Genomic DNA, 19133 nt, shown 5'->3' with positions numbered 1-19133 from the left:
GGGGGGGGGGGGGGGGGGGGGGGGGCTTTGCTCCTTTCCTCTTTTCCGCCCTGCCCCTTCCCAACAGGTGTGGGTTTGAAATACAAACAAGGAACCCTTTTCGTGCTGGGTGAAGACCCGGCCCCCACGCCACTGATCAGGGAGGACTGTTTTTTAGGAGAGTGTAGTCCTGTTTTCTTTGCAAAATTAAAAACAACATATACCCAGGAAAAAAGGCTTGGAAGCAAATGTGCTAGAGGTTTTTTTCCTCTGTAAAGTTGTTTTCCCCATTTTGCCCCAAAACCCCCAAACCAAGCAGCCGCTAATGTCAGCATAGCCGTCTCTTCTGACCAGACGACACTGTCCCCTGAGGAGTGCCACATGGCCTCCGATTACCCAAGGAGCCGAGGCACGGCCTCCGTGGTTTCGGTCTGTTCAAGGCTGTCGCGTCCGGCCGGTGCTGCTTGGGGGCTCTGCCAGCGGTGCCCCAAGCAGTCTGGGAACCACTGGGACCGCCGCCTCTCCGCAGCGTCCCCGGCTCAGTCCGTGGCTGTCCTCCACGTCCACAAGTGCTCAGCCTGGCCTTCCGGAGGCTTCTGAGCAGAGATCCCACTGGAGAAATTGCTGATCCTAAAAAAGCTGGGGCTTGACGAAGTGCTCAGTTTTAAGTGCCTTCCTTACGTTGCAATTTCCAGATCAAAGTCAGCTCTCTTTTAAGCCTTGGTCTCCACTTCCGTGGTATCTTTAGCAACTTGCTTATTTAAGGAAAGCATCATCTCTCATGCCTGCAGTCCCCCTGTATTCTGTTGTGGAATCTGGAAATATACAGAGTACTGAGAGTGGCTCATTCAGAAACAGCCCTTTAAAAATAAATTAGATCATTAACGTACTTATCCAAATCCTGCCATGTACAGGACGTTCTGGTGTTTATGTGGATGTCGTCCCTGGTGGCCAGTGGCTTTTATATGTGGCCTGATGCCCAGCACAGCTTCAGGCCTGGAATCACTGGATCCAGTGGAAATCCAGCTGCATCTAATGGGCTAGTGACCTAGGACAGTTTGCTCGGATTGCTCCAGATCTCCATTTCCTCATTTGTAAGAGTGAACATTTTTTATAAAACCCAGCCCAGCAGCAAGGAAAGTGCCCGATGCGTGAGATGCACTCAGGATGCCACGGTCCGCGGAGCTGGACCTATGATGTCTTCTCCCTCGGGTTCTCTTTACAACAGCGAGCAGCCTGTGCCTGGGACTTGAACTTAGTGTCTCGTGCTCCCATCCCATCCTGTCTTCTGAGCCTTGAGGAGAGACCTCCAGCCGTCAGGGTCCAGGCTTTAGGAGAAGTCTCAGGCAGAGAGCACGTCCCGCCCTCTGGGTTCAGGGCCTGCAGTTTGCTCGGGAAAAGCCGTGTTTTCATCCTCCCCTAACAAACACATCTTTGCCCATCAGTGAGTCTGGGCGAGTGCTCTGTGTAAAACGGAGCGAAGGAATATGCAGTAAAGTCATCAAGAACCATGTTTTGTATATTAAGTTAGCACAGTTTTTAAATTACACTGTTTCCTCGTGGAAACAGTAACTGAAAATACAGTCTGCTGTATCCCTGGTGGTGGTAGAAAGTGGGGCAGCCCTGGAGAACAGATCGGCTAGTGTGCATCTAGAACCATAAAAAAGGAAAAGTTTTAAACTTTGCATTTTGATATTTCACTTCTGGAAGGGTATCTGAAGAAATTAGTTCCACACGGGGAAGAGCTGTATGCATGAAGATGGTGGCGGCAGCCTTAATTAGAACAGCACAGGGTAGAAGCAGCCGGTTATTTGTTAGGAAGATGATGGGTTAAGGAGCTGATGGGACAGCTGCTCGATGAACTAGCTTGTACCCAGGACAGATGATTGTTCTGAAGACCATGTAACACCATGGATGGTGCTTATGATTAAGTGAAAAAACAATACCCCAGATTATTGATTTATTTGGTTCTTTAGAGAGAGGGGAGAAGGGGGTGGGAGGGGCAGAGGGAGAGAGAGAATCTTGAGCAGACTCCATGCTCAGTGTGGAGCCAGACAGAGGCCTGGATCCCTAGGATCATGACCTGAGCCAAAATCAAGGGTCGGATGCTCGACCAACTACACCACCGAGGCCCCCCAACATTACTCCAAATTATATGCCTAACAGAATCGCAACCTCGTAAAATAAATATATGAAAACAGCGACACAAAAATACAAAGGTAGTGGTTATGGAAGAAGGAAAGCTTATGAACGACTTCTTTTCTAATTACCAAACTCTCTGAATCATAGTTTTATTACTTTTATTTAAAAAAGAAGAAGAAGAAGAAGAAGGGGGTCTGAGGGAGAAGTAGGAGGAGAGGAACGTTCAAGAGGGATTGTAGAAATGGTTGAGGCCACGCGTCGCTTGCCGTGCAGAGCTCTGCGCTGGAGCGGGGACCGAGGTGTCCTTCCCTGTCCCGATGTGTCCTCCAGCACAGCACAGAGCTGGTCTTCTTGGAGGTCGCTGCGCTGAGCAGCCTCGGATCGAGCAAAGCATTTCTGGGACACTCAGGCGCGGTGTGGGTCATGCGCTGGCCTCGGGGCCCGCGGTCTCCCGTGGGGGACGGCATCCGGGCTTCGGGCCCGGGATCAAGGTCAGAGCTGCAGAGCACTACTGAGTGGGAGCATCCCCCTGAGTACCCCTCCGCATGATACACCGTCTTGCTCAGCCTGTGCTGCCGTAACAAAGACCACAGACTGGGGGTTAAACAACAGACATTCATTTCTCACAGTTGTGCAGGCTGGAGGGTCAGGGTGCTGGGGTTTCCAGCTGCAGGCGGCCTCCCGCTGACCATGTTCTTGGATGGTGGGAGAGAGATCATTGCTCCTGTGTCTCTTATAAGGACACTAATCCCATCCTGGCGGCCCCACTGTCATGACCTGATCCCCTCCCAGAGGCCCCACCTCCTCGTACATCACTCCGGGAGGTAGGGCTTCCACGTGCGAATTCGAGGGGCACACAGACACGCAGTCCGTAGCAGCTGTGAAGATGGCGTGTCCGGCAGGGGTGGGTGGGTCGGGTCTCCGCGGCTGTTTAGTCCAGGAAACAGGCTCTGGCTCTGTTGGCTTCATTCACCCTTGTCCACCACCCGCCGCCGTAGGTGGGGAGCGATGGGCCTGGGTGCTGGGGCTGGGTGCTGACCCTCGCTGCGGGGCGGTGTTGTGCGGAGCCGTGCACTTTCTTCATCACCTTCCAGGGAGGGTGGTTACTGCCAGACAGCCCCTCCTCTGGAAGGTGCTGGATTCACTCTTGAGGAGACAGGCGGGTGCTCTGCTCACCAGGCAGAGGCCGGAGTCCTCAGCGAGTCCGAGTCTCTGCACTGCTGGTGGCCTGGAGTGTGGCAGGGCCTTGGTGTCTGAGCTTCTGCCGTGGTGGGTGCGTGGACCGCCGTCCTGAAGAAAAGCCCTCAGGACAGAAAGTTGCAGCAAATGGACGACAACCAGCGTTACTGTTGTCAGGCGGGCGGAGGTGTGAGCTGCACGCCCGTGGCGGTGGATTGTAATGCTTGTTCTTTTCTCCTCTGTGTCCCCGCTGTAGAGTCAGATGGAGTTCAGTGTCTGCTCTTTATCCATCCAAGAGCCGGCCAGCAGCACGGCCAGCGAGCCGAGACAGCTGTCGAAAGCCTCCCAGGGCTCGCAGGCCCTCCGGTCCTCCCAGGGCAGCAAGTCCTCCAGCCTCGACGCCCTGGGTCCTGCCCGGAAGGAAGAGGAAGCTTCCTTCTGGAAGATCAATGCAGAGCGGTCCCGGGGAGAGGGGCCCGAGGCTGAGTTCCAGTCGCTCACCCCCAGCCAGATCAAGTCCATGGAGAAAGGTGAAAAGGTCCTGCCTGCCTGTTATCGGCAGGACCCTGCCCTGAAGGACAGGGAGGCCAAGGTGGAAAGGCCCAGCACCCTCCGCCAGGAGCAGCGCATCCTTCCCTGTGTCAGCATCGAGCACGAGAGACCCCAGCCTGTCCAGGCCTGCACCAGCACGGTGAAGGAAGCCACCCCGTCCGAGCCCGTGGGGAAGCTGCCCTCTCCCGAGGACCGGCAGGACGTGGAGGATGTGGAGGACGCTCTGTTCTCGGAACCCATGCCAACACAGGTGGGTGGCCCCTCCCTCCAGGAGTGACCCGGGGAGACCTCCCACAAGATGGGTGGGCCACAGAGGCCCTCGCTTTCTTCTCCTCCTTCCCCTTCTTTCTCTTGCCCATTCCTTGGGGGGACTTTGGGGATCAGGAGAGCTGGGTTGTTCCCCAGCTCAGCGACTGACACATGTGCAAGGAGAAACGTCTCATGGTTCTGTCTCGGTGCCATGACTTGTTTGCCTGTTACACGTAGATGTCACAGATGCCCGCTGCCCTTCCCCAGGTGTGTGAGGGCAGGTAAGCGAGGGCCGGCAGCAGGGCAGTGAGCGCAGGAACTCGCAGGGAGAGGGCAGTGTGGGAGGGATTTGGATGCCCACTCAACTGACAGGTCTGTAAATTCGGGCTGGGGTGTTGGGGAGGAAGGAAGCAGGCAGGACCGCCGAGCCTCCACCAAGAGCAGCCATGCTCGTTCTCAGGGACCACAGGAGACTCTGGCTTCAAGGAGTGATTGGCAGCTACTCGTTTCCAAACAGGATAGCATTACGTGTCTGGGAGGAATCCTAAGAAAGGAGTTCTTTTTGGGGGGAAGCAAAAGAAAGATCTGAAAGGTTCACTGGGTGAAGAGGAATGCATCCTGAAGAAAGGGACGGTGCAGGAGAATAGGGTGAGTGGCTTCTGAGTGCTTTCCCATTTCTTTGTGGGAGCCTCGACCATCATCTGTGCCAGTTGGTCTGCATTGCTTAAGAGACTGAGACCGTGAAAAGAAAACAAAATGTTTGGTAATGAATTTAAATGGATCCAGTGCTGGAGGATTGCACGAAAACAAAATAAAATAAACCAGTCCAAAGTCATAGTTCAGAGAGAGGCCTTGGTTTTGAGACTGCTTTATGATGAACAAAGCAGTAGTTTGGATATAGGCATGTCTGAGCACCATTTCTGGGGGAGATCGTGGATCGCTCTTGCACCTGGGTGAGAACGTAAACAAGGTCCATCTTAGAGTTGGACAGCACTTCCCTGAATGCTTCCTGACGTTCAGCCATTTTCTGCATGGGTGGGAGTGATGAGTCCCGAGGTGGGGAGGGAAGGAGGGATGGAAAGGGGCCACCTGCTCACAAAAGAGGATGGCCAGAGGGAGGAAAAATGGGGTCTTTAGGTTTGGGTCTGGGTTTTGGAGCCTGGGGAAGTTACCTATTGGCAAGGCAGGCAGGCACACTTGAGGGGTACTCTGCACCCCCCACACTCCTCTGTGTGTGCCTTGCTGGTTTTCTCCATGTTAGCGCCATCCAGACTCTTTAGTTGTCCTTTTTTTTTTTTTCCTTTTAACACATATTTTAAAATGTGTATTGTGGTTAAATATACATAACATAAAATGTGCCGCCATATTGAGTATACAGCCCTGTGGTATTAGATCCGTTCACAGTGTTATGCAACCATCACCACCATCCATCCACAGCACTCTTTCATCTTGAAAAATGGAATCTATACCCATTAAACAACTCCCTGTTCTCCCCCCCACCCCTGGCAGCCACCATCCTACTTGTTATCTCTGTGAATTTAACACTCTTAGTATCTCATATAAGTAGAATCCTATAGGTCTCCATCTTTCTGTGTCTGGCTTATCTCACTCGGCTTCATGTCCTCAGGGTTCACCCACTGGTAGCATGTGGCAGAATTTCCTTCCTTTTTGAGGCTGAATAATACTCCACTGTATGGATTTACCGCATTTCGTTTATCCGCCCATCTGTTGATGGCCACGTGGGTGACTTCCACTTCTCAGCTACTGTGAACAATGCTGCCGTGAGCACGGCTCTACAAATATCTGTTTGGGTCCCTGCTTTCCGTTCTTGGGGGAATGCAGCCGGCAGAGGATCGGATGCGTCCCATGGTGATTCTGTGTCTAACTTTTTGAGGAACCGCCATACTGTTTCCATTTTACGTTCCCTCAGCAGCGCGCGAGAGGGCCAGTTTCTCCACATCCTGCCAACTCTGGTTTTCTTTCTTCTTTGATCACAGCCATCCTAATGGCTGGGAGACGGTACCTTAGGTCTCATCGCGGTTTCAATTTGCCGGTCTCCAGTGATTAGGGATGTTGACTGTCTTTTCATGTTGTTTATCGACCACTTGTACATCTTTTTTGGAGAAATGTCTGTTCAGATCCCTTGTCCAGTTTTAACAGTTGAGTTTTGTGTTGTTGAGCTGTGGTCATCGTCTGGGCGTCTCCTGGAATGGGGTTCCAGGTGCTTCCACTCCTCTCCCAGCAGATGACCTCGTGAGTTGTCCTCCTGAAGAAGGGGAGCCCTGTGCCAGGAGCTCCATCTGCCCTCCATCAGCGGCCCCTCAGCTTTCCAGCCTGTCCTCGGCGCCTCCCTGTCCTGCCTGCGGTGGCCCCCTGCCCCGTGTCTTTGCTCTCTTCCATGTCTCTAACCTTCCCACCCACCTGCTCCTTCTTACAGACCTGCCAGACTCGCCGATGAGCCTCCCTAGTGATCTTTCTCGGATACTTGGCACCTGGGTCTTCCTCTGAAGGAAGCTGTTACATAAAACACGTGAGAGTCCTAATTGTAAAGAGACACAGGCAAGTGTGTGTAGGGGGAGTGGGCAGTCAGAGAGAGCACATGAACAGATTTCTGGGTGCAGAGCAGAGCGAAATGCCAGCCTCGTTGAAGAAACCCGTAGAAAAGCAGAGAGAGGACCGCTTGCCTGACTTTGGGTTTTCCTGTTTTGGCTCACCAGCTTCGAGGGAACCTGCTTTAGTCCGTGGGTGTCATCGTCTCCATGGAAGTGTTTTTGCCCTTTGCCAGCTCCGTGGAGGGCGGGGCGTCAGAGCATCCTTCCCGAAGGCTGCAGCCGGGCAGGTGGATGCGCCAGGTGGATGCGCGTGCTCGTGTGAGAGAGCCGCAGAAAGACTTTGTCCTTTGTCCTCTTCTTCCGTGATGACTGCGTTTCAGCACGCCTGTCCGTGCACACATAGAAAAGATACATTTGTTTCCTTTTCTCTGTGAGCTGCTTGCAGACTTGCCCGGGGACAGAGCGGGGGGAAAGCGCTGGATCCTGGCAGAGTGTGGCTCACGTTGAAGTTTCTTTCATTTTCTGGTTCCAAGCACTGAGGCAAATTGAGGTCAGGGAGCCTCCGACATGGAAACGAGCGATTTCATTTGGGTCAATTTAAATGAGATGCTGTTTTTAGATTATGTGTAACTGAAAAAAAAAAAGAAAGAAAGAAACCCATGTCTTACTTTGGTGTTTATGTCTCTTCTACAGGTCACCTCAAGTAATGTCGTCTTGAAGACAGGATTTGATTTTCTGGACAACTGGTAAAATGTATTAGACCAAAAAAAAATATATTAAAACCAAGAACCCCTAAGTGTTTTCCAAAGTGGTGTGGTGGAGGAGGATAAAATGGGCAATATTTCCTTGTGTATTTTCCTGGTTTCTGTACACTTTTTTCTTAATCGTTTGGAAACTGGTAAATATTGCCTTGTCCAGATTTCCAGATTTTTCTCTTTTTGGTAAGGCCAGATATATATATGCTATTTTCAATGATTTGATAACAGAAGTTTTGCATTTGGAATTTTTTAAGACTGTTAAGGAATTCCGTCGATCTTGTACATAAAGCTTCTGTTCCCAGTTCCACCCAATTCTCCCCCCACTCAGAGAAAGAGGTTTCTCATCGTGTCACAAAAAACGTAAAAGCGACTTCCATCTCTTTCTCCTTTAGCCTCTCCCCTTTTTATTAATCGAGTGGGTTTTGTTGGGTGGCTGTTGGTGATTCCTCAGCAGTAGTGACATCAGCACGCTGGCTGGCTGTGACCACAGAAACATGACCCCCCTCCCCTCCGCCCCCAATTCCCACCCAACGTTCCCAGCTGTCCAGGGCTTCCTGAAGCCACCCTTCTCGCATCGTGTGCCACCCTCCACCCTCACGACGTTTCCAGGAAACAGACTGTTGGCACATAGCAGAGATGCTCTTTCAGCCGCCCTGATATATATTCAAACTATTCATCATTGTTTAAGAAGAGTTGCATGTTTTAAAAGTTTTGTATTAACTTTTCATTATTTTGTATCTAGATATAGACGTTGTAGGGCTACCACTTTCCTTGGGTGTGTACTGGTTTCTTTTTGGAAGTTCTTTGCTACTTATGTGGCCTGGTGGTTGTTTCCTGTCCGGGGCATCTATCTGCAGGAGTAAGGGCGGATGGCAGGTGTTGGAGGACGGGGCTCTTCTGATTAGTTGTGCTAGAACCTCCCAGCATGAGACTGGGAGGGGCAGTGGATGGCCTTCATCCCGAGAACTGGTCAAACTCTCCGGATGGATCTCCCTCCGCATTCCTGACCACCAGCAGAAGTGGAAGAGTCAAGTTTCTGCAGCGCCCCGCAGCGCCCCCTGGAGACCTTTGTGGTCATAGCAATGGCATGTCCTGGAGCGAGACTTGGCTACCCACTCTGCAGCTGCCCAGGGGAGCAAGGTGGCCCATGCCCCCGAGGTGTGTGGGGCAGGGCGAGGAGGAGCGTGGGCCTTAGCCTGGGAAGCCTGTGCCCTGACCCGTGGCCCTGAGCTGCGTGAGCCTGCTGGACGTGCCCGTGTGTTATCTACACATTGCCTCTCACTGTGTTCTCCTCACCCGAAGCCTTAACCCCTGTGAGTCAGACCAGTGAGCGCCTGGTTTCAATATCAAAGTGTGTCTTTTTAGAAATGCATTTCTGTTTCGTACGACCTTAAGTGATTTCCAGAGTATCTTATCTGGCTCCAAGGTAAAGCACATGGCAACTTTTTTTTCTTTTTTCCGAGAACGTTTCTGCCAAAGTTGTGGCCTAGCCAACTTTTGATTTGGTTTCTGCCAATTGCATTATGTCCCTAAACCTCATTTGGCCCCTTAGGGTGGTGGATATGACCTTCCTGCTTTGGTGACTGACGGTATTATGGCAAATATAGGTTCTTCTTGTACCATTTAAGGATAGTTGACACATGCCAGGGAAAAAAGGTTTCTAGCATGGTGGGGAGGGAAAGGGGCAATCCCAGCTGAAGCAGCACAGCAAGGTGCCGGCCCCTCGGGTCTGCCGCTGAGCCTCCGAGCCTGGCTTACCACCTGCCTCCACTTCTAGCCTGGAGGGCAGTGGGCTGTTTTAGACCCCATGCTTGAAAACAGGGTTCCTTAAGAGAGAGAGGGGTACAGGTGTGAGTTTGTATTCCTTGGTGCTGAGGTAGCGGGGAGGACTGAACTACATCCGCGAACAGTTAGCCCAAGGTGATCTGCCTGTTCTCCGGGGAGATGGTTCCAATTTCCTGCCGACTTTCTCATAAAGCCCAGTTATTCCTTTCATGTTCTTCTGGGAGCTGAGGGGGTGGGGGGATGGTTGAAAGTCTCTGCCTCCCCGGGTGTCACCTGGGATCCTCCCCTAGAGGTGTTCGGTTATCTCTCAGGACAGCGTTTAAAGTTTCGTAACCGACGGCCTCCTGAGATTAAATGTAAAGTCAAAACTTGGGAAATCCTAGAGTCATGTTGCTTGGCCCTGCTTTCAGAAGTAAGGGGCTGTGCGAGAGAGAAGTGAAGGCCTGGAGGACACAGGCTGGTGGGTGTCCATCCCGCCTGACCAGCAGATCCTCTTCACCCCGAGGTCCGTGTAAAGATGGTTCCGGCCCTGCCCTCTGGGGAGCCTGTGTTCGGTGTGTCTAAGTACGGACAAATGAAGCTCTTAGGTTTGCCACCTCACTCCCCCCCCCCCCCCCATGTATCAGGGTAGAGTTTCTAGAACCAGAAGTTTGTATTTATTATTTTAAAAAATACACACTTTTCAATAAAAATACACACTTTTCAACTGAAGCCTGTATTTGGTTTTGGGGGTCTCCTCCACCCCACCCCCGTTCTGTGCACCTGGGATTCAGCTAAAGGATTTAGTGTTTTGCTTTGGGTGACTGTGTTTTGCAAACTCTCCCCCAGGAAGTCAGAAACCAGTTTCAACTCTTTCCCTTGGGGGGTCCCTATCCCACTCTCTGGGTTTGGGAGTGCTGCCCCCTTGGGGACGGCTGGGGTCTGTCATCCAGCCCTTGCTGAGCACCCCACGGGGATGTCAGAGCCACCTCCCTTTCTTTGCGCCTCCCTTTCTTTGATACACGTTTTCAAAAAAAAAAAAAAAAGAAACATTCTTACTGACGACTTGTAACTTGGTTGTATTTTATATTAATAGCCTTTAATAAAGCCATTTAAAATATGCTAGGTGTGTCTGTTTGGGGCCTCTACTGGAGTTGGGAAGCCCATCAGGATGATTGCTGTTGAGCACAGAGGAGAAGGATTTGTACTAGTTAAGCAAGTGTGAAACCTTCTGGAAGCCCACTGTGCGTGGGCCTGACTCGGTGCCCCATGCAGGTTTGTGGGGGGGCGGGGGTGGCCCAGGTGCACGGGGCCCCAGCAGAAGGGGTGGGATGGATCCTGGAGGGCACTTCTTCCCAGAGACAAGCTTATCGCATCTAGTGACTGACTCAGAAGAGCAGATGCGATCTCCCTGAAAGCTTTCACTTTGAATCTGGGTGAAGTGGATTTTTCTTGGAAGAAATACAAGCTTAAGTATGGCCGGTCAGTCCTATTCCATCCGTTAAAGTGAGGGTGGTAAGTTACCAACCACAGATGGAAGGGAATTTGTAGATGTCAATTTTCCATATCAAAAAAGCTTTTAAAACTAATACCTCTCAGGGCAATGGTGGTTCAGGCTGACATGTTTCTCCTAACTTCTTACCCTGCACAGTGGGGCCTTGCTGCCTCGGGCACCGAAGATTCCTGGGTGAGCAAGTGATGGTACTTGCTGCCTTGCTGGCGTGCAGTGGTTGTGAGGAAGGTTCTGAGACGACAAGCATTTGGATTAACGTATTGACACATTATGAGAGGAGGCAGAATAGCTCCCAAGCTCGTAGGTTTAACAACTTATGGTCGCTCAGTATGTGGTACAAATACACACATACAGCTGTACGCATAGTTTCCATGCAAGAAGGAGCCATCAACCTAGAGGCAAAATCTACCTGGGTGCATTATGCAGCCAGGAAGGAAGATGTTGAGTCTGGGGGGGGCAAGAATACCCTCTGTTGTGGAGTGGGGGAATTCATGGTGCTTTTTTTTTTTTTAAAGATTTTATTTATTTATTTGACAGAGACATAGCGAGAGAGGGAACACAAGCAGGGGGAGTGGGAGAGGGAGAAACAGACTCCCCGCTGAGCAGGGAGCCCGATGTGGGGCTTGATCCCAGGACCCTAGGATCATGACCTGAGCCGAAGGCAGATGCTTAACAACAGAGCCACCCAGGCGCCCCTCATGGTGCTTTTCTAGCATTTTCTTTGGTCTGATCGTCTGCTTATATGCAATTTTCTAATGAACTTATCAGCCTTCCAGGTGCCTTGATACCAACCTTAGGAGGATATCGTGATTCGGAATCCCACCTGAAGTCAGGCGGAAAACAAGTGAGCAGTTCTGGATATAAAATTAACTTAAACATCTAGAGCAGCAGTACCAGCTAGAAACTTAAATAGAAGGATAACAACTAGATGGTGTCTACAAGAAATGCACTTTAATACAAAGACACAGATAGGTTAAAAGTAAAAGAAACCAGCTCCTAATGGCAATTAAAAAAAAAAAATGCATCCAGGAATCAACTTCATCAGGTATACAAAAACTGATTTAAAGAAAACTATAAGGACACTTGCTTGTGCTCTCTCTCTCTCTCTCTCTCTCTGACGAATAAATAAAATCTTTAAAAAAAAACTATAAAAAAGAAATAGAAGATATAGAAGAAGATGTGAATTATCCTGGGTGTGATAACGTAGTATTATAAAAATGGTAATTTCCCCAAATCATTTTATAAAGTTAGTGCAATGTTAACAAAGATCACAATGGATATTTTGAGAAATTTGACAGATTTACACTAAATTGTAGGTGGAGAAATAGTTCACTGAAATATAAGGGGGCTTGCTCTGTCAATTATCAGTCTAACAAACATATTAGAAGGCCATAGAAATGCAGTTTGTGGGTGTTGGTGTGGAGATAGATGATTAGATCAATGAAATAGGGTGGGGAGCACAGGGACAAACCCACGAGCATATGAGAACTCAATTTATAATCAGAGTGGCACCACAAATTGGCCGGGGGGAGGGAGATTGACCCCATGGAGAGATGTAAGCATGGATTCCTACCCAACGCTACATAGAAGATGGGCTCCATTTGGATTTAAGACCAAATGATAAAAGGTAAAAGTGTGAAGCTAATAGAGGGAAAGATCTTGTGACCCAGACTAAGGAAGGACTTCTTGAATAAAAGTTCAAAAGTCCAAACCATAAAGCAAAATACTGATGAATCTCATACACGAAAATTAGGATTTCTGTCAGTAAAGCACACCCTGGAGAGAGTTAATGAGCTGAAAGGATGGGAGATCACTGCTATGTCAGTTCCAATAAAGAAGCATCAAGAAGGTACCTGGCATTCCTGCAAATCAAGAGGCCAGCAACCTCAACAGAGCATTAACATTAGAGAAAATCTTTACAAACTATCAAATGTGAAAAGGTAACCAGGGAAAAAAACCAGCTGGCTAATGCCAAGTGTCGGCAGAAACGAGATAGAGCAGTGGTTCTCAACTGGGGGTGATTTTGCCCCCCTGGGGGCAGTTGGTAGTGTTGGAGACATTTTTTATCATCACAACTGAGGGAGGGCATACTGTTGGCCTCTAGAGGGTAGAGGCCAGAGATGCTGCCAACACCGTATGTGCACAGGACAGCCCCTCACAACAGAATAATTTGGTCCAAAATGCCGGCAGTGCCAGGGTTGGGGAACTCTAGGTTAGGGAAACCGTACAGCGATTGTGTCAAGAGTAATCTGGCACTATTTTGCCACGTGTATGTGTATCTGTGACCCCACGATTCCCCTCCAGGATATACGTCTCAGGGAAAGTCTCACACAGGCACTGAGGGGAACATGTACAGGGCTGTTTGTTGCGAGTTGGAGGCAAGCTGGATGTCTGTCATTGGGAAGATGGCTAGATAAAGTGTGATGTGGCACTTAAAAGCAAATTAGGGGCGCCTGGGTGGCTCAGTTAAGTGTCCGACTTGATTTCTGCTCAGGTCATGATCTCAGGATTGTGAGATCGAGCCCCAAGTCGGGTTTCACGCTGGGTGTGGAGCCTGCTTAAGATTGTCTCTCTCCCCCTCCCTCTGCCCCTCCCCGCCTTAAAAAAAAGCAGCAGGGGCGCCTGGGTGGCCCAGTTGGTTAAGCATCTGCCTTTGGCTGAGGTCATGATCTCAGGGTCCCGGGATCCAGCCCCACATCGGGCTCCCTGCTCAGCTGGGAGTCTGCTGCTCCCCCCTTCCTCCTCCACCCCCCCACTTCTGCACACACGTGCAGTCGCTCTCAAATAAATAAAATTTTTTTTTAAAAGTAGCAAATTAAATGCACACATGGCCACATGGATGGAGCTGAGCAAATATATTAGTGGAAGAAAGCAAGAAACTAAATGAAATACAGAACAATACTATTAGCATAAATTTAAAGCATATGCACACAAAACGACATATTTGACAATGGAATGCCTATGGGAGGACAAGAGGTGGAAATAAGGGTGGTGGAAGGAAATCCAACAGATCTGGAATGCACCAATGGTGACTGCATGGCAGTGGGTGCCAACTTGCAAGGCATTCGCTATCTCTCATAATCTAGGTCTGTTCTGATCTCTCACTTCAGACAGGAGCCTCATTTGTTTAGCCGGTGTGTTAGGTCAGAGGTGGCCCTTGGCCAGCATCGGTTAGAACATTTGTGGCTTGTCTCTGTTCAGTTGCAATTTGTGTGAATACAGTTGCACATCAGCCAACATCTATAAAGCCTCCTGGATCAATCCAGGCACTTCTGTAACAGCAGCTGGGGACTGAGCAGATGGGGAGGAGAGTGAGGGTAGGAGTTCGTGATACCTGATGCCCTTTCCCTCGGGGGACAGAAATCACACAGGCTGTGTGACATTGGGAGGGCACTCTGCAGAGAAGATGATTCTTAATCACTTGGCTGCCTTTACCACAGCCATCTGAAGTTTACCCAACTAAAGATTTGTTAGGCAATAAAATCATGGACAATAATATGTGTGAGGATCTTTAAAAATTATTTAAAATATTACAACTACATTACAGAAGGTGTGGAAAATATAGTCTACTGCCTTAACACAAAATGAGCATTTGGAAGCATTTATTGCCAGTCTTTTATTGTGAAAATGTCTAGGTCCAAGTGGAAAGCCTGTGTCACAGGGACAGTCCTGGCTGGAAATGAGATCCAAATGCAAGTCTGGCAACCACATGGGTCCTGGCAGTTCTCTTTGCACCCTGTGCTCCATTTCCCTCCCTCCACCCCCTCATTTTGTCTCCCTCCACTGATTCATGTGACACCTAGTACCAAGGTTACAATAATATATATATTTTTGTTAAGAAAGAAAAAAAGAAGAAGTAGAATGTAGCAGGAGGGGAAGAATGAAGGGGGGGAAATCGGAGGGGGAGAAGAACCATGAGAGACGATGGACTCTGAAAAACAAACTGAGGGTTCTAGAGGGGAGGGGGGTGGGAGGATGGGTTAGCCTGGTGATGGGTATTGGGGAGGGCACGTTCTGCATGGAGCACCGGGTGTTATGCACAAACAATGAATCATGGAACACTATATCTAAAACTCATGATGTAATGTATGGGGATTAACATAACAATAAAAAAATTTAAAAAAAATATTTTTTCATAGTTCTTACTGTGTTGCAGTCTGGTGCCAGGCACTAGGCATTCAGTAGCACAGTTGCTACCCTCCTGCAGCTTTCATTCTAGAGGAGGATTCAGACTAAACATATGACCACACAAACCATTCTATAATTGAAATTGTTAAAGAGTAAACAATATTTCTGCTTTGAGTCATGCTACAGTAATCTAGATTAGATTTAACCGTCTTGTTAGAAACGACTAGAAACTTGGAGAAAATATGTGAAACAACAATATATAGACTTTGGACAGCAGGCATTATTGCAGGACTGTGATTCCAAAAGAAAGGAAACAAGTGAAGCAAGCCTTATGATTGTCCTGGCTTTCTAACTTGAGGCATTTTCTAGACCATGCTGCAGGAAGTCTCACCGAGCTGAAGACAAAGAGTTTGGGGAGGAATAGATAGTTGGAATTTGCAAGAGGGAACCGTGCAGAGAAAAAGCTCCAGAAATATGCCTAGGATTCCCCTTGAGTATGTTGGAGACAATTTCTGGACTGCAGCACAGGGAGGGGGAATCCAAACAGAGCCTGGCAATCTTGCTCAAGTGAAGAGAATGAAGTTGGGGAGGCCAAGGGAGCTAGAATTGAAAGGGCAGAGTTTCAGAAGGAAGATCTTCAGAGATCTGCATGGGGGTTCCCTTAAGTCTTTGGCTAAAGCCAACCTGCACGTGTGTGGAGTGAAAGCTGGGCAAGAACAACCAGGGAAATAGTAGCTATTGATAAGATAAACAATTCCCAGAGTTCACACAAGGCCAGGAATTACTCAGGTTCCCTTCAGCCAGAGTGCAGGCCATGTTGAATACGTGGGGCCCTCATCAGAGATCCTAGAAGTATGCACTAGAGACAGGGTTAAATTAGCCTTAGAATAAAGGCTACTCAAGATCCGCCCTGAAGGAGTTCTAAAACAGACATGAAAGGATCAAACCAACTCACAAATAGCTGCCCACCAGAGTATGTCCAACACTCTTCATAGGAAGGTTACCAAATCTAGCACTAAAATTCACAATGTTCAGCAAGCAATCAAAAATTACTAGACATACAAATAAGCAGGGAAATGTGACTCATCCACAGAAGGAAAATCAGTCAATAGACCAACTCAGAAATGACAGAGATGATGCAATTAGCAGACAGGATTTTAAAACGGCTATTATAAATATGATTTATATGCTCAAGAATGTAAAGGAGAGAAATGGAACTTAGAGATAAAACTCTCTGAAATGAAAATTTCACTGGAGTAGAATAAAATTAGATGATACACTGAGGTAAATACGTGAACGGGAAGAAAGCAGTAGAGTCTATCCAAAATGGAAGACAGCTATGCTCACCACTATATCACCAACGTGAGTCTATCCAAAACGAAGCAAAAAGATTGGGGAAAAAATGAACTGCAGAGCCTCAGTGTCATGTGGGAAAATATTAAGTGATCCAATTATAAGTAATCAAAATTCCAAAAGGAGAAGAGAGGAATGGAAAAAAATATTTGAAGAAATAATGGCCAAAACTTCCCAAATTTGAGAAAAGCTACAAACCCCCAGATTCAAGAAGTTTAATAAGCCCCAAGTAGGATACACGCACAAACAACATGCCACAAGTAGCTGAAAATCAGTAATAAAGAGAAAACTTCTAGAAACAGAAGAGAAAATAAAAAAGACTTCCAATCCCAAAATATGCAAGCTTGAAGTAAATGAAACATTTTTAAAGTGCTGAAAAGAAAAATAGAGCTATCCACCTAGAATTTAATATCCAGCAAAAAAGTCCTTTAAAACTGAAGGCAAAATAAATACACACACACACACACACACACACACACACACACACACACACAAGCTGAGAAAATTTATCACCCACTGGCCTGCATTACAAGAAATACTAAACGAAGTTCTGTAGGCAAAAGGAAGACAATACTAGGCAGAAGCTTGAATCTGCACAAAAGAATGAGAGTGCAGAAAATGGTAAATATATGGGTAAATATGAGTCTTTTTTTCAGATTTAAAAACGTTTGGGAAGATAATTGTTTAAAGCAAAAATAATAACAATGTGTTGTGGCCTCTATAACATGGAGAAGTAAAATGTATGGCAATAATTGAAAAGATAGGAGGGAGAAATGGAAGTATACTACTACTGTAAAGATCTTACATAATACAAAAGTGATGTAATATTATTTAAAGTCAGACTGATAAATACAAATTGCAAACTGCATAGAAACTGCTAAAAATTATAGGTGTTATATGCAACTGATGAATTACTGAACTCTACATCTGAAACTAATGATGTACTATAGGTTGGCTAATTGAATTTAAATTAAAAAAAAAGAAGCTGCTAAAAAATTAAGGAAAGATGTATAGATAATAAGTTAACTGTGGAAATAAAATGGGATGCTAAAATTTATAAGACAGCAGGAAGAGAGGAAAAATAGAAACAAAGAACAATGGGACAAATATAAAACAAATAGCAAGATGGTAGATTTATGCACAACTATATTGATAATTATGTTAAATGCAAATGGTCTAAGAACTCCAATTAAAAAGCAAAAGTTGTTAGACTGGATGAAAAAGCAAGTCCAACTAGATGACAAGAAATGCACTTTAATACAAAGACAAAGATAGGTTAAAAGTAAAAGGACAGAAAAGAATATACCATGCAGCTACTAATCAAAAGAAAGTTGAAGTGGATATATTTTTATCAGACAAATTAGACTTAGAACAATGAATATTGTCAGAGGTAAAAAGTACATTTTATAATTGAAAGGGGATCAATTAATCAACACATATAATTTGAGGTTACAACACTTTCCGTAATTGATAGAACAAGTAGATGGAACATCAGTGAGGACATAAAAGAATATCACTACCATCAACTTGACATAATTGACATTTGTAGAACACTCTACCCAACAACCACAGAATACAATGTTTTTTCAAGTGTATGTGAAAAATTCACCAAGATACAATATGTACTGGGTCATATAAGTCAATAAAATTAGGAGGATTGAAATTATCCAGAGTATGGTCTCTGATTGAAATGCATTAAATTAGAGATTTAGAACTGGAAGATAACTGGAAAAATCCTAACGTATTTAGATATTAAACATTACATTTTTAAAAATTTAATTTAATTTTATTATGTTATGTTAGTCACCATACAATACATGATTCATTGTTTTCGTATAACACCCAGTGCTCCATGCAGTAAAATAACTCATGGGCCAAATAAGAAATCATAAGGAAAACTTAGAAAACATTTTGAACTGAAAATACAGCATGTCAAAATTAGTGATATGCAACTGAAGCAGTGCTTAGAGGGAAAACTGTAGCTTAAAATGCTTACATTAGAAAAGAAGAAAGATCTAAAAAGTTAATTATCTAAGCTTTTACTATAAGAAACTAGAAGAACAACTTAAGCAAAGGAAAGAAATAATAAAGAGTAGAAATCAATTAAACAGAAAATGGTCCAGCAATAGTAAAATAGTTGATATTTCAAAAGCTGGATCTTTGAGAAAAATTAGTAAAATGGATAAAGTGCTAGGTAGGCTAATTAAAAAAGAAAGACACCTCATTTACACACACAGTCAATGAAGCATGAACTAGTAATATCAGGAATGAAAAAGGGACATCACTATAGATCCTTCAGATATTAAAAGGACAATGAAAGATTGTTATAAACAATCTTATGCCAAATCATATAAGTTAAATGGAATGGACCCACTTCACTGAAAGACACAACCTATTAAAAGTGACTCAAAAGGAAACAGAAGCCCTGAATATCCCTATTAAGAAATTGATGTCATAATTTGAAATCTTCCCCTGAAAAAACTTGAGGGTTTAGATGGTTTCACTGGTGAGTTCTATTAAAATACCAATAATACTAATTAATCATACCAATATTGCATAAGAGAGAAGAATCCTGATCAACTTATGTCATGAGGCCAACATTACCTGGTACCAAAATCAGACAAAAACATTATTTAAAAAAAAATTAAGGAAAAAAGCTACAGATCAGTATCTTCCATGAAAACAAATGCAAAACTACCTAAAAATATTAGGAAATAAAATCCAGTAGCATTTTAAAATAATAATGCATCATGGTCAAGTGGGGTTTATGCCAAGGATCTTGGGTTAAGTGTGGTAGTTAATTTTTTGTAATCTTGACTAGGCTATAGATACTACCCTGTGATATAATCACTGTGAAGGTCTTTTATAGATGTGTTTAACATCCAGTCAGTTGACTTTTAAGTAAAGGAGATTACCCTTGATAATATGGATGACCTTCATCTAATCAGTTGAAAGGTCTTAAGA

General features: G+C 46.2%; 1 protein-coding gene across 2 annotated transcripts in view; it reads left to right on the top strand.

The window, feature by feature from the left end:
- The window catches only part of CUNH1orf198 (chromosome unknown C1orf198 homolog), a 33483-nt gene extending 23185 nt beyond the window's left edge, over positions 1-10298 (top strand). Inside the window, exons 3-5 of one of the 2 annotated variants that reach the window (XR_004302516.1) lie at positions 3557-4102; positions 6539-6631; positions 7347-10298. Coding sequence is in view for 1 of the 2 variants with exons in the window: in XM_032430336.1 (XP_032286227.1) it covers positions 3557-4102; positions 7347-7403 (603 nt within the window). In the remaining variant the exon portion in view is untranslated. The remainder of the gene's footprint in view (positions 1-3556; positions 4103-6538; positions 6632-7346) is intronic. The other variant, XM_032430336.1, reaches the window with a different exon arrangement.
- Positions 10299-19133: the final 8835 nt, after the last annotated feature.

This window comes from Phoca vitulina, unplaced genomic scaffold (genome assembly GCF_004348235.1).
Source record: "Phoca vitulina isolate PV1807 unplaced genomic scaffold, GSC_HSeal_1.0 scaffold43, whole genome shotgun sequence".
NCBI lineage: Eukaryota > Metazoa > Chordata > Mammalia > Carnivora > Phocidae > Phoca > Phoca vitulina.
This window is presented reverse-complemented; position numbering and strand designations above follow the sequence as displayed.